Here is a 13762-nt window from a genome sequence, read left to right on the forward strand (position 1 = left end):
GTATCATTAAGTTGGTTTGCTCTATGGTAGGTATTATAGGTTTCATTTTATATGTCAGTTAACAGCTTGATGATATACTTCTTAAGAAATAAGTAAAACTTCTCTTTAGAAGAAATTTTACGTGTGATCTCAGCCAAAAGGCCAGGAAGCAGTGACTGCCCGCCGAAGTGGTTGTGAGGGGAAAAGCATTGCCCATCACTAAGGAAGGTGGGACTTGTCTCATACCTGGGCCACTGGTGTCCGGTGTGCATATGACAGACCATCAAGCCCGGAGAGGGGCAGATGGGCAGAGATCCTCCTCCACAGCATGCAGGTGGGCATCTTCACATCCCCCGTGCCTCTCTGCTTTGTGAACCAAGTGTGGGCAGCCAGGAGAGAACACTACAGTACCAGAGGCTTCTGAAGATCGGTCTTTAGGAAAGACGCTGCGGGCATCTTGGGACAGGGGAGGATAATGTGTGACCTCTCACCCACTCCCAAAGCCTGTCCGTCAACTGGACTGAGATTCAAAGAAATAAGCAGTATTACTGGGTTTTCCTTACTGTGATTTGAGGATTTAGAGAATTATTTATCATGGAGAGCACCGTTGTGTATCAACATAGACTTCCCAAAAGCTTTTGCTTGGCGGCCCCCAAGTGTCTAATCCCAGGAATGAGATAATAAAAAAAAGAGTGATCCCACCAGACTGCCTTCCAAAGAAGGAAGAAGTTTATCCTTATGGGTATCTTAAAACCTTAGTGTGAAGTCGTGCATGCCAGGCTGGGCACGGTGGCACATTCTCTGCGCTGGGAGGCAAAGCAGCTGGGTCTTTGTGATTTTGACGCCAGCCTGGTCTACAAAGCAAGTTTCAGGCTAGTCAGGGATACACAGGGAGAATCTGTCTCCAAAAAAGGAATTTTTTTTAAATGCATGTCTTTATTATAATGCTTGAAATTGTTCAAGATACTGTGGCCATCACTAGATCAATCTCTCTCTCTCTCTCCCTCCCTCCCTCCCTCCCTCCCTCCCTCCCTCCCTCCCTCTCTCTCTCTCTCTCTCTCTCTCTCTCTCTCTCTCTCTCTCTCACACACACACACACACACACACACACACACACACACGACTCTTTGTTTGAGGTGCAGATTGTTTTGAACTTGTGGCTACCCTTGGTGACACATTAAGGTCATTTATTATTTATTATTAAGGTCACTTTTAGGTCATTTCCTTAAGAAAAAAACAACCTTACGTTGTTTAATTCGGGGAAAGTACATCAAAGTAAGTAGTTTCGGTGTCTGTTAACTGTGTCTAGTTATAATAGCAGGAGATGGCTGTGTCAGCAGGGGGGGCAGAGTTCAGCAGCAGGGGAGACAGGAGCCCATTATCTTTCTCAGCAGAGGACTGGGCGCAGTGGGAGTTCAAGGCATGCAGAAGCACAATCCGTCCTGAGGGCGAGGGACCACAGGGCTGTTAACGCTTAGTTTCAGGTTGCCATTCCTGTAAGAGCTCTTCTAGCCGCAGGACATTTAGAGAAAAGTCGCTTCTGGTCCCGCCGCTCTAGCTCCTTGGGATTCTCTGTACTCAGGGCAGAATGCTCTGCGCAGTGGTGTAGTTCAGAAAACAATAGGTATGACCTTTAATTCACTGTTTTCTTCTGCTCGTAGCTAGAAAATGTAAACTTTCTGTGTACCTGCTTAGATATTTTCTTTTCCTTGAAGCAAGATGGCAGTGGTTTCTTTGAAAACTCTTTAACTATTAGTTCCGGAGATAAGAACTCTGGGCAGTGATGAAGAGGGATGAGTTGACGCCAGGTGTCAGAGGACCACTGTCAGTGATCAGGAAGGTACCATGTCAGTGGGTACACTGGTTCTCCGGAGACCAGGTCCGAGGTGAGAACCCTGTAGTGACGACTGAGTTCCTCAGCAGCCTCTGTAGGTGGATTTTTCTTTGGGCTGCAAGCTCACAAAAAAACATGACACAGAGACTCATTATTAATTATAAGAGCCTGGCCTTGACTTAGCTTGTTTCTAACTAACTATCTCTTTTAACTTAGCCCATATTTTTAAATCTACTTTCTTCCACAAGTTTGTTACATCACCTCCATTTTGCCCATCCTGCTTCCTCCATGTCTGGAAAGGACCCTACCTTCCTTCTTCCCAGATCTCTCTCTTTCTGGAACTTCCTGCTATGCCTCCTGCCCAGCTGTTGGCTGTTTAGCTTTTTATTAAACCAATCAGAGTGACACATCTTCACAGTGTGCAAAAAGATTATTCCGCAACAAGCCCCCCTACTCCCCACAGCAAATACAGGAAACTTGATATAGTGCTTAAATGGAAGCTGCTTCTTCACTATCTCATGGTGAAGAAACAGCATCCTCGCGGAGATATAAAAATCTAGATTGCTTCCACCAGCGATGGGAAAATATCTAAATAGCTTTGTTTAAAGAAGGTGTAAGAAAGAGTAAACATGTCAAGACTGCCAGTGGACAGTAGGAGAATGTGGGCCTTGGATGGATTTGTGTGGAGTTACCCAGTCATCCTCCCTGTGAGGATCTGGTGAGAGCCTGTGGGTTGACAGCCCCGTAGATGGAGTGGCCGCAAGAGCCACCCTGGACTCTGAATTGTTCGGCTGGCGTTTTGCAAACTGGCCGGACATATTATAGAGATCAAACCACACAGAGCAGACATTGGGGAGATTGTAATCTCCTTGTCTCCACCAGGGGAAATAGTGATGAGGCTAGAGAAAGGAAATTGCCCTCCAGGCTCATGGTGAGCTGTTTGGAAAAGCAAGTGGGATTTCATTCCAAGTGGGAATGCAGATCTTCACATTCGAGAAGTTCCTTCCCTACTCTTGGTGTGGCCTCGTCCCAGGCTTTATAAATACTGAATCAGTTGCAAGGTGGGAGAAATAAAAATATCAGATGTGCAGAATGCTGGCATTCAGAGAAACGACACTCTCCCTCAGGACAGCTGTTTAGAAATCAGTAGCCATGCAACTGTCTGCTAAAAACAGTATTTGGGGAATGTAGTCCCTATGTGTTTTTTATTCATTGACTTATAATCATACTTTTGGGTATTAGCATAGAATGTAATTATGTTCTAATCATAATAATTAATACATTTTTCATGTCAAAGGCAATATTTTAAGACAATAACCACCAAGAGTTATATGCCAGGTTTTATGTTCCGTGTGGGTTTTCTATAGTGACCCACGGTCTTGTGAAGAGCAAAGACTCAGAGCCCATCTCATCAGGAGCAAGCGCTAAATAAAGTCCGTATCCCAGCTGTCTCCTGGAGCGTTTCTGTTCTCCCGAGCGGTACCCGATGGTTGTCAGATGCGGTTAGAGTATCATGACCAGGACAGTGCTATGTGGACACGTTCTTGATTGCTTGCGTTTTCTGTCAACAGTTTCTTGTAGAAAATGTCTAACTCTTGGAGGGATGATTTAGTTTACATTTTGGTAATGTCATCCACTTTAGTGTGCACCTTTAGTTGAGGACCCAGGATCCCAGTAATGAATCACGTTGTACCAATGTTTGTGTGCGCCCCAGAGCTGTCCCACTTCCTGCCACATGAGGGCGCCAATGCCAGTCTGGAAAGTCGGGTAGCTTGATTTCTCCATTTTACCCTGAAAAGAGGATTGTTTCTGTCCCGTGCATTGTTCTGTCCTTCTTGTGTGCTCCCCCAGGACAGCATCCTAGGGGAGAGGAGGGATGAGTTGTATCAGCTTTGAGAGAGAATTCTGAGTGAGCGAAAGAACACAGCCTCCCTTTCTCTGAGCTGTGTAAACAATCCAAGCTCACTCTGGGTTTCCATGCCCGCTTCCTGTGGGCGGCAGCGCGAAGGTGTTTGCAGTTATACCTTTTTCTTTGCCAGCACCCCACGGAGGTGGGCACCTCATTGCCTCCCCATGGTTCTCACTGGTTTTCTGTGTCTGGGGAATCACCAGGACGCCAGTGCACATGGTGAGGGCGCTCGGGTTTGTGTCCACTGAGCCACGACCCAAGCAAGTCAGAGTGCGTACTCCGCTTCTGTTAAATCACTCCAGCTTCCTGTTCTGTGGATAATTTTATTTGGAGCAGTTTTATTTTTGTTAAAAACAAAACAAAACATTAAGTTTTTTACTTTACAGATGACTAGAGGAAGAAAATAATTTTAATTATTTTTAGAACTCCCATTTGTCACCTGGAATCTTCCACTATCAGGAGATAGATGTAGTCCTTTAATTTTTGTTTTTGTGTTACTGAGACTTGAAGACCAGGCTACCTCATCCATGCCAGACAAGTAATTTACCATTGAGTCAACCCCAGCCCTTTCTTCAGAGGATGGGTGTGGTTCTGTGTATACATAATTACATATAAGATTGATTGTTGTTTTAAATGAAATAATTCAGTGTATAGCTTAAATGTCTTATTTTTAAAATATTTTACTTACTTTATTTAAATGCCCTTAATCTTTTACTTTTGATTCCTAAATGCTTCTTATCAAATTCCACAGTTTCATACATAGGTCAGGAAAGGGCTTCATTCTGTTTTTCTTGGAAAAGTGAACTTAACCCCTGCCTATCTCGAACAAAAACCAAGCTGGGCATGTGTTGAAATGTCACATTCAGACGGGCTCTCAAGAGTGCGCCCTTGTAAATCAGGAGGGTCTGTTTTCCAAGCATGAGTCGTCTATACTTGTAGCAGCCACATTTTCACACACTGCCAGGAAAGTGATGCTGGGCCACAACCAGCAACTGTCAGGTGACGGTCCAGGACACACGGCTGCTAACCAGGAAGCAACATGAAATAATGCCAGTTATCGAGAGATAACTGACTGCTGAAAATTAGGGAGGTCTCAGAGCTTTGTGCTAATGGGAAATGTAATTAGGTTCAAATTGCTGGAACTGCCTGTGCCCCGGTTTCAATACTGATAAAAATGAAGTAACGGTGACCACTTTATGGTTGACCATAGTGAGACGCATGGGGGCTCGAATGATATCCTCTGAACTGAGGCTTCCCTGAGGGGAAATGACTGAGGAAGACTGGAAGTAGCCCAGTGGAGTCAGAGGAGCATCCCAGCTGGGACAGAATGTACCATGAGCTGCAGCTGGGCCTCCCTACTCTCAGTGCCCCCCCCCCAGACAGCAAGTACTGATGGGGTGGTCACCCACAGCTCAGATGTTTTGTTCCTTGTGTGTGACGGACACAGCACGGACATTTATTGTTTCTGTTACTCCACAGTACAACTCTCTTTTTCCTTTGCTGCGTTGTTTTAGTAATTGTAACATGTCAAGGCTGTGTCTGGTCACAGTCATCAGGGTCCATCACAGATGCTATCCTTTCAGCATCGCACCGTGGGTGGTCCACACCCTTCACATCATCCACTCCAGCGGCACCGGGCTGTTCCTCATCTAGAACTCATCTCGGTTGTGTGGTCTTCTTCCGGGCGGTTGACATCAGAACTCAGGATCTCTGGCATTCTGTTCTCAGCTCTTGGTTGAGTGTCCAGTGCAGAACCTGACACACTGGAGAGAAGACTCTGTGACGTGTCCTAAGTCCTTGTGATCCATGCCTCAGTTTCACCTTTTCCTTTATCCTTTGCTTTTGTGTAAAGAGAGATGGGTGCTGAGAGGATTAAGAAATTTGTTCAGTTGGGAGTGGTGGCTCACACCTTTAATTCCAGCATTCAGGAGGCAGAAGCAGGAGGATCTCTGTAGGTTTGAGGCTAGTCTGGTCTATAAAGTGAGTTTCTGAACAGCCAAAGCTACAAAGTTAGACAATATCTCATAAAAGAAAGAAAAAGAAAAGAAGTTTGCCCAAGATTATACAGATTATAGAGTAGTAATTTCAGACCTAGATTTGTCTTGGCCCAGAGCCCATGGTCTTTCTACATCATAGCATATGAAAGAGATAGAATTTGTTTTGTTTTATCTCATTCTAAATTTTTCATTTGAAAAGGCAATGAATATTTTACCTGATTTTTATTTACTTTACAGCAGTATTGGGGATTGAACCTAGGGCCTCATGAATTCTAGGCAAGCTGCAGCCACAGCAACTTTGTAAACCACATGGCAGATTGGAATGTTCACACCAGTGACAAACTTAACACTGGACTGTTAAGTACTGTGAAACTTGAGGCTATATTTGCCTTCTGTGGAACTAGAACTTGGTGCCCAGAACCCAGGGCCAAGCTGAGAAGACATGTACTCCTCCCCCCGAAATGGACAGGTGTGGACAGCAGGAACAGCGGGATGGTGGAGCTGTTGTACCCACTTATCCCCTTCTCATTAGACCATCAATTTGTTGTCTCAGTGGCAGGGTACAGGGCCACCAGCAGCGTACAGGCCAGGCCAGGCAGAGCAACTGAATGGGAATGAGACCCATGGCTTTGAAAGTCTGTGGTTTCCAACAGTCCGGTGTGCTTGGGGAGTCTTAGTTGCCTTTTTAATACAGACACCAAGAAGGGAAGGTCACAGGCAGCATATGTGGGTATGCTTCATATGGATCAGTGCGGTTCTACGATGGCCGTGCGGTCTGAGGATCCGTGGAGTTCCTTTGAGATCTTGGGACCTCAGATACAACTGTAACAACCTAGCCTGAGAGCTGAGAGAGAACGAATGGGTCCGGGCAACAACAGCGAGAGTAAGTCAGCTCCAGGTCACAAGTGAGATTGGTGCTGGCCTGGTGGCCTTCTCAGTGTGAAGGGTCTTCCACAAGTCTTCTTTCTCAAGTTCCCTTAGGGAAAAAATGGAAGTAGAAGGATAGTGAGTTGTGCATCAGTGGCCATGGGCCCTTTGGGGTGTTAGACTAATGAACAAAATTCCCTTTTATTCTGCCCTTTTCTGGTTGTGAGGCTGTCTGTCAAGAAGGCTCCTGTGCCCGGGGAAGGGCTATCGAGACCAATAGAAGGACCTGACCTCCCATTCTTAGAGACATGGTGATGGCCAGCAAGTGGCCTAGGTCACTTTATTGGTTTATAGTGGCTCATCAAATACCTGGCTGGTGTCTGTCTTCCTCCTTCATAAAAGAAAAAGCTCCTTTTAGTCCCAGCCAGTCTATGTAGGGTGTGTGGCTACTGCCTTTGAGAACAGGCACATTCCTTATACACTTTATCTTAGCACAGCCAGAAGGGCTCTTTAACATTTTGTGTAGCCCTGTGACACTTAGCCCAGACCCAGCAGGATTATGTTGGGATTTTTATTGTTTTATTTGTTTCAGTTATGATGATGATGATGATGATGATGATGATGATGATGATGATGATGATGATGATGATGATGATGATGTGGATTATGTCACAGGTGCGGATGTGCATGAGTGAGTGCAAGGACCCATAGAATCCAGAAGAGGGCATCAGAGCACGTGGAGCTAAAACTACTGGCTGTTTTTGCTGGAAAAGCAGTAATGCTCTTAACCACTGAGCCATCTTTCTAGCCCAAGATTCTTTTTTAAATGCAGTGAGTTAATAACCAAATAGGGCTGGCAAGATAGCTCGGCAGCTAGAAGTCCTTGCCATTCAAACCTGACAGCCTGGGGTCCATTTCCTGTAAAAAGCCAGATGCAGTGAGGAACATCTGTAATCCCAGCACCCTTGTAGCAAAATGGAAGTACTTGGAAGTTCACAGGCCAGCACCCACACACACAGTCACACAACACAGAAAAACAAGGGAGACCCTGCCCAACAAGGTGGAAGGAGAGAACCCAGCTCCCAAAAGGTGTCCTCTGGCCTCCACACACGCACTATGGCATCCCCGCACCAGCATGCACACACATGAAAAAAGCTCTTTTAAAAAGCGAAAGTCATGCACACACATGAAAGAAGCTCTTTTAAAAAGCGAAAGTCCATAGGTGTATCAAGGGAATTAATTATGTCAAGATGATTCTAAAAAAATTAACTATTTGTAATATGACGTTATACCTTTCATTAGTGTAGAAAAATGAGAGCTTGGGTGTGGACTTGGTTACATCTGTAATTTCAAAGCCACAGTAAGGAAGTTATCCAGGGTATTTGGAATGGCAGTGTTATTGATTCTTTGGATGGGAAGAAGGTTATGCTGAGACCATCACTGCCCTGAAGTCCTAACAAGAAATTCTAAACTCGGGATGTTTGTGAAAAATAAAGGTTCATGGACTCTGAGTTTTTTTCATGGATACCCTAAATTGAGAATTGAGAGTCCCGGCCTGGGTTCAGCTTGTCACAGGTTACTACTACTTGACAATCTTTTTGGTGCCTGCTCCTGGCTTATTCCTTCCCTGTTTTACCTGCCCATGGGTTCCAGAATACTGTATGAAGACATCACCCTTTCTTTGCCTTAGCTCTTGTCACAGAAACTGACAAGCATGGCTACCCAAATGCCATGAAACGCCCCTAACTAGAAGCCCAAAGGCAGAGTGGCGCAGGGCTGTGGCTTCCCTAGCAAGGCTGCCAGAGCCCAGGCTCTTCTGATTTCATGCCCCATCATCCGGGGCGTTTAGGTTTCAGCTTTGTTTGTTTGCAAAGGGATAACTCTACCTTCAGGTACTGGTCCTGGGACCCAGGCAGGAAGTGGAAAGAATGGGAGAGGAGGAGCAATATGGCCACTTGCCACAAGACAGCCTGGGAGCTGATGTGTAGGGATCTTCTCACTGGCCACTCTGTCACCAGTAAGGAGAAGGTAGAGGAGACACTGAATGAGCAGTCTTCCCAACTCCCTAAATGCCGACCACTTGGTGCTCCCCGTGCCCTGGCAGGCAGGCCTTGTCACCTCTAAGTCCCCATCATGAATGTTCTCACTGTAAAGTTTGTCCCCACGTTCCCCAGCCACACTGATCTGTTTCTGCACTCTAGAACATGGGGAGTCAGCCGAGGCACGAGTTCCTCAAGGGTGGCCCCTCATTTGGTAAAGGTGTAAATGACTCCCCATGATCACCTTGTGGTAGTAGAGACAGCAGCCACCTCTGCGTGTGTACTCTGTACATTGTACGCAGATGTCACTCAGCACACACTGCTGATAGTCCCCTTAACTCCCCCCACACATAAGGTTAATATCGCCTTCAGTTCGTATCAGGAAATCGTGGCCATAAGATGCACACTTTTGACTGCCACAGCACAGCCTGACCCCGCCGTGGCTGAACGGGTGCCATCCTCCACCCAGGCAATGTGTGTGGAAATGGCGTTAGCACCCAAACGTCTAACCCTTAAGGCGTTTTCCTTTCTACTGCCCTCAGTCCTGAGTTCGATTTCCAACTAAACTTCTGCTAGTCAGCGCTAAAAGCGTATGCGTTTCTGTCTGCATTTGGTTGAATTCTTTTTTTTGGGGGGGGGCGCAGATTCCTTGCAGGAGCCATCACCTTCAATCTCTTCTCTCATTTCTCTCATACCACAGTATAGCTTGAGTGACGCCATCTCCATGAATGGCCTTTTGTGCTGAAGGCCAAAGCACTTTGAGTAGACTCTAAGGACCAGGTGGCCTTACCGCCATTCCACACAGTCACAGAGCTCCCTCCTTTCCTTTCTCACACCCCCATTGGGTCACATGACTGTGGGATGGTACTTTGCCTCCACTTGCTCTCTGCCCCTGCCGTTACTGTCGTGTGGTGTTGTGCCCCCTCCCATTTTTATGCACGAACTTCTCTGAAGCTCTCGGCCCAAGCCTCACAACCCCAAGACCCTCTTCCTGCAGCACTGGCCTCCTATTGATTTGGATGACTTCACACCGGATTATTAAAATACTTTTTTTTTCTTTTTTGTTGTGGGAGGGGCTTTAAGGCAGAGTTTCTCTGTGTAACAGCCCTGGCTGTCCTGGAACTCACAGTGTAGACCTGGCTGGCCACATAGTCACAGAAATCTGCCTGCTTCTGCCTCCTCGGCACTGGCCTGAAAGGCGTGCAGCACCCTGCTTAGCATGCCTGATACCTTTTATGAGCAATCTTTTATTACTCCTGTCTACTCTAGTGCCTGTCGTATGCATCTTATGCTTGTGGATTCTAGGGATGTTTGAAGACAGAGTCTCAACTCACCTCTTCGTGCACCTCTGAATTGGATGGGATAATAGATTGGTATGAACTTACTCAAACTCATTCCATGTGCAGGTTGCAGGTGTCTGACACAATGCCTAGCTTGCATGTGTAATTTCGTTGTATGGTTTCTAGACGTGCTCATCTGAGAGAACTCAGAATACGGACAGGAGCTGGGAAGACGGCTTGGTGGGCTGAAGTGTGTGTTGCGCGAGCATGCAGACCAGCACTTATGTAAAAGCTGGGTGTGGCGTTGTGCCTGAGACCCCAGTGCTATAGGGACACGGAGCTAGGGCCTTCTACTCAGCCAGGTTAGCTTAAAAGTGAGTGCTGAGCTTCTGCAATCTTTAGGTGCAGTGAGAGACCCTGTCCCCAAAAATGCAATGGATAGGGCTGCCCAGAACCCCAGTTCAATTCCTAACACCCAGTTCAGACACATAACAATTGCTTGTTATCCGGCAACTGATGCTGCTGGCCTTTGGACGACCACACTCACATACACAACAGACACACACCTTGACTGATTAAAAATCAATCTTTTGAAAACATGGACATCAACAGAAGACACGCTGTATCAGTGTCTGGTCTCCACATGTAGCCATGTGTGATTTCACACACATGCATACACACACACACACACACACACACAGAGAGAGAGAGAGAGAGAGAGAGAGAGAGAGAGAGAGAGAGAGAGAGAGAGAGAGAGAAGCCCCTGGCATGAACTAAATCCATGACAGAAGAAGGAATACAGATGACATTAGTTGGGTAACTTGAGGGAGGTGGCATAGGGAAAACGGATTTTTAGTGGCTGCATCTTGTGTGGACTGGACTAGCTTCTGGGTTAGCAGAAAAGCATGTCTTAAAAACTCAGGATATAGAATAAGGAAGAAGAGACCAATTGTGTCAGGATCAGGGCACTGAGAGAGGAAAACAGTTCTTCACTACGTTAGGAAAGGGCTTTGTCCAAAGACTCCAAGGCCAAACCTAGTCCGGGATTACAATTTCTTGGAGGTCAGAAGTTAAATGTTAAAGCCGGACTCCTTCTATAAGCTCCACCTTTTATATGGAATTTTATCACAAACCCTCGGCGCTTAATTAGAGTCACATCCTTTCTTCCAAGTGGTGATTTAGTTAGTGGGTTGATGATTAGACCTCTTGCCCGAGGTGGGGAGACTGGGACCGCTTCATCCCAAGGGTGTTGGTGATAGCAGTGACTAACTTGAGGGCCCTTCTCTGCATTTTCACTGTGTTTGATTCCATTATCTTCAGACAGAGATAGACATCCTGCTGGATTGTGCATGGACCACTATTGAGGTCCTCATTTCTCTCCTGTCGCCCTCTCTCCCCAGGAGTCCGAGGGCATCTCCTGCCACTACTGGTCTCTGTTTGATGGCCACGCCGGCTCGGGGGCCGCTGTGGTGGCGTCGCGCCTGCTGCAGCACCACATCACACAGCAGCTACAGGAAATCGTGGAGATCCTGAAGAACTCCGCCATCCTTCCCCCAACCTGCCTAGGGGAGGAGCCCGAGAGCACGCCGGCCCACGGCAGGACCCTAACCCGCGCAGCCTCACTGCGTGGAGGCGTGGGAGCCCCCGGCTCCCCTAGCACACCGCCCACACGCTTCTTCACCGAAAAGAAGATCCCGCATGAGTGTTTGGTCATCGGGGCCCTGGAGAGCGCCTTCAAGGAAATGGTATACCGTGGACAACTGGGGTAGCTCAAGCCTAAGCTTTCTTGCTAGCAAGGTGTCCCTGAAGTGCTCGTGTTCTTCCTGCCTTCTCCCGCATGCTCATCTCTCTTATACAACAAGGCTTATTAAAAAGTCACAGCAAGGTACAGTTTCTGGAGCGATTGCCAGCCAGCAGAAATTAAGACCGCGAGAGAGGACGAACACGGGGATGCCCTCTGCTTATTAAATGTACACCTTATCCCTCCTATTTCATAAGACTCCTGTTGACACCAGCTGGTATGGTACGATTCAGCTTAATTGCAGTGTGAACGTGGCTGCCATCTGCTTAACAGATATGTACAAAGTCCAGTGTTTAGGAAGCCATGTTTGGTAAGGCACTTGGAAGTACCCTTCCTTTAAAAATGGGTGCAGACTGCTGTAGCATTTGGAGGCAGAGGCAGGTGAATCTCTGTGAGTTTGAAGGCAGCCTGGTTTATGTATCGAGTTCCAGGCCACCAGTGCTACACAATGAATTCACTGGAAGTGGTGGCGCACGCCTCTAATCCCAGCACTTGAAGGCAGAGGTAGGTGGAGCTCTGTGAGTTCGAGGCCAGTCTGGTCTACAGAGCGAGTTCCAGGACAGGCTCCAAAGCTACAGAGAAACCCTGTCTCAATGCTCCCCACCCCCAAAAAAAGAGCGGTGAGGGGGATGGGTTAGCTAGTGGTGTAATTCATTCTGGTCAACAGGTACTACCTGGGGAACAACTGAAGGGAAGAAAGAGGGCCACATGACTTTTGTCTTTCTAGGGCCTGGAACCCTTTATCCTTTGCTGTCTGAGTGGGTCTGGTCACGGAATTCAGCATCCTATATGTTGGCCTGCTTCCTGAGCGTGTACCCTGGCAGAGTGACCCTGGTTGTCCCAACACCGAGCAGAATGGTCATGGATACTGTATCCCTTGTGACCTCCTTCCTGCTCTAACTCCACCTTTTACTGAGACAAGTGTTGTGGTTCCCAAGGTTCTCTTCCCTGAGCAGCAGCCTATGTACGGGCAGAGTGTGGATTACTTAAGGGTGTTTGGAAGGGCTTGGGGGAGGTCAGGGGGCAGGAGTGTTTTTAAAACCTGAAGATTAGGGGCTGGAGAGATGGCTCAGTGGTTAAGAGCACTGCCTGCTCTTCCAGAGGTCCTGAGTTCAATTCCCAGCAACCACATGGTGGCTCACAACCATCTGTAATGAGATCTGGAGCCCTCCTCTGGTGTGCGGGCATACATGGAGGCAGAATATAAATACATAATAAATAAACAAATCTTTAAAAAAAAAAACCTGAAGAGTAGAATGTGATGGCAAGTTGATCCTTGAAACCTGGGTGACTCAAAACTCCTCACCTGAAGAGAGTGTCCACCATCATGGCCCAGGACCTGAAGACTTCCCTCTACACCCTAGTCAGAGGAGAAAAGGGAACGTAGTTCCTGACTTGTTTATAGGGAACAAAGTTCATATATGAATATCTCAAATTTACCTGTAACTCCAGATCATCTCTTCCTGGTCTGTTTTCATCGCTGAACACACGTATTTGCCCTTTGGTTAGTGGGGAGCTAAAAATGCAACTCCTCTGGAAGGGATGGTTTAGGGGGAAACCCTGGAGTCCTTCAGAGACTTGCTGTGAGACAGTCACTCCGGCTGGTGTAGATGAGGCTCAAGCGTTGGTGAGTGCGACAGGACACAGTGGCATTCATCAGAGACGACAACTTGACGGTGACCCCTCCCTGCAACGAGAGAAGGACTCAGAAGGGGAGTGGGGGAGACACGTGGCGGCTGATGGTGGGCTTTCATTTCCATCCATGGTTGCTGGGGCTACAGCATCTTTTGCCTGGAATGGCTGTATTCTCAGTCCCACCCGCTAGAGGCCAGTGTCGCCTTGAGGAAGGCCTCCCTAGCGACAGCAGCCCTTGAAATGTGAAATTTAGGTAAATACCTAAGAAAAGGAACCCAAGGTTTGTCTTTTCAAGTTTTTCACCATTGGGCAGTTTACTGCCTGAAATTTCTTGTGAAAACAGTGTGTGTGTGTGTGTGTGTGTGTGTGTGTGTGTGTGTGTGTGTGTGTGTGTGGTGTGTAAATAGATGTCACTTTTATG

General features: G+C 47.1%; 1 protein-coding gene across 1 annotated transcript in view; it reads left to right on the forward strand.

Moving 5' to 3' along the window:
• The window catches only part of Ppm1h (protein phosphatase, Mg2+/Mn2+ dependent 1H), a 253940-nt gene that overhangs the window by 108358 nt on the left and 131820 nt on the right, over window positions 1-13762 (forward strand). Inside the window, exon 3 of the mRNA XM_075954933.1 lies at window positions 11306-11650. Within this exon, the coding sequence (XP_075811048.1) occupies window positions 11306-11650 (345 nt within the window). The remainder of the gene's footprint in view (window positions 1-11305; window positions 11651-13762) is intronic.

This window comes from Microtus pennsylvanicus, chromosome 20 (assembly GCF_037038515.1).
Source record: "Microtus pennsylvanicus isolate mMicPen1 chromosome 20, mMicPen1.hap1, whole genome shotgun sequence".
Classification (NCBI taxonomy): Eukaryota; Metazoa; Chordata; class Mammalia; order Rodentia; family Cricetidae; genus Microtus; species Microtus pennsylvanicus.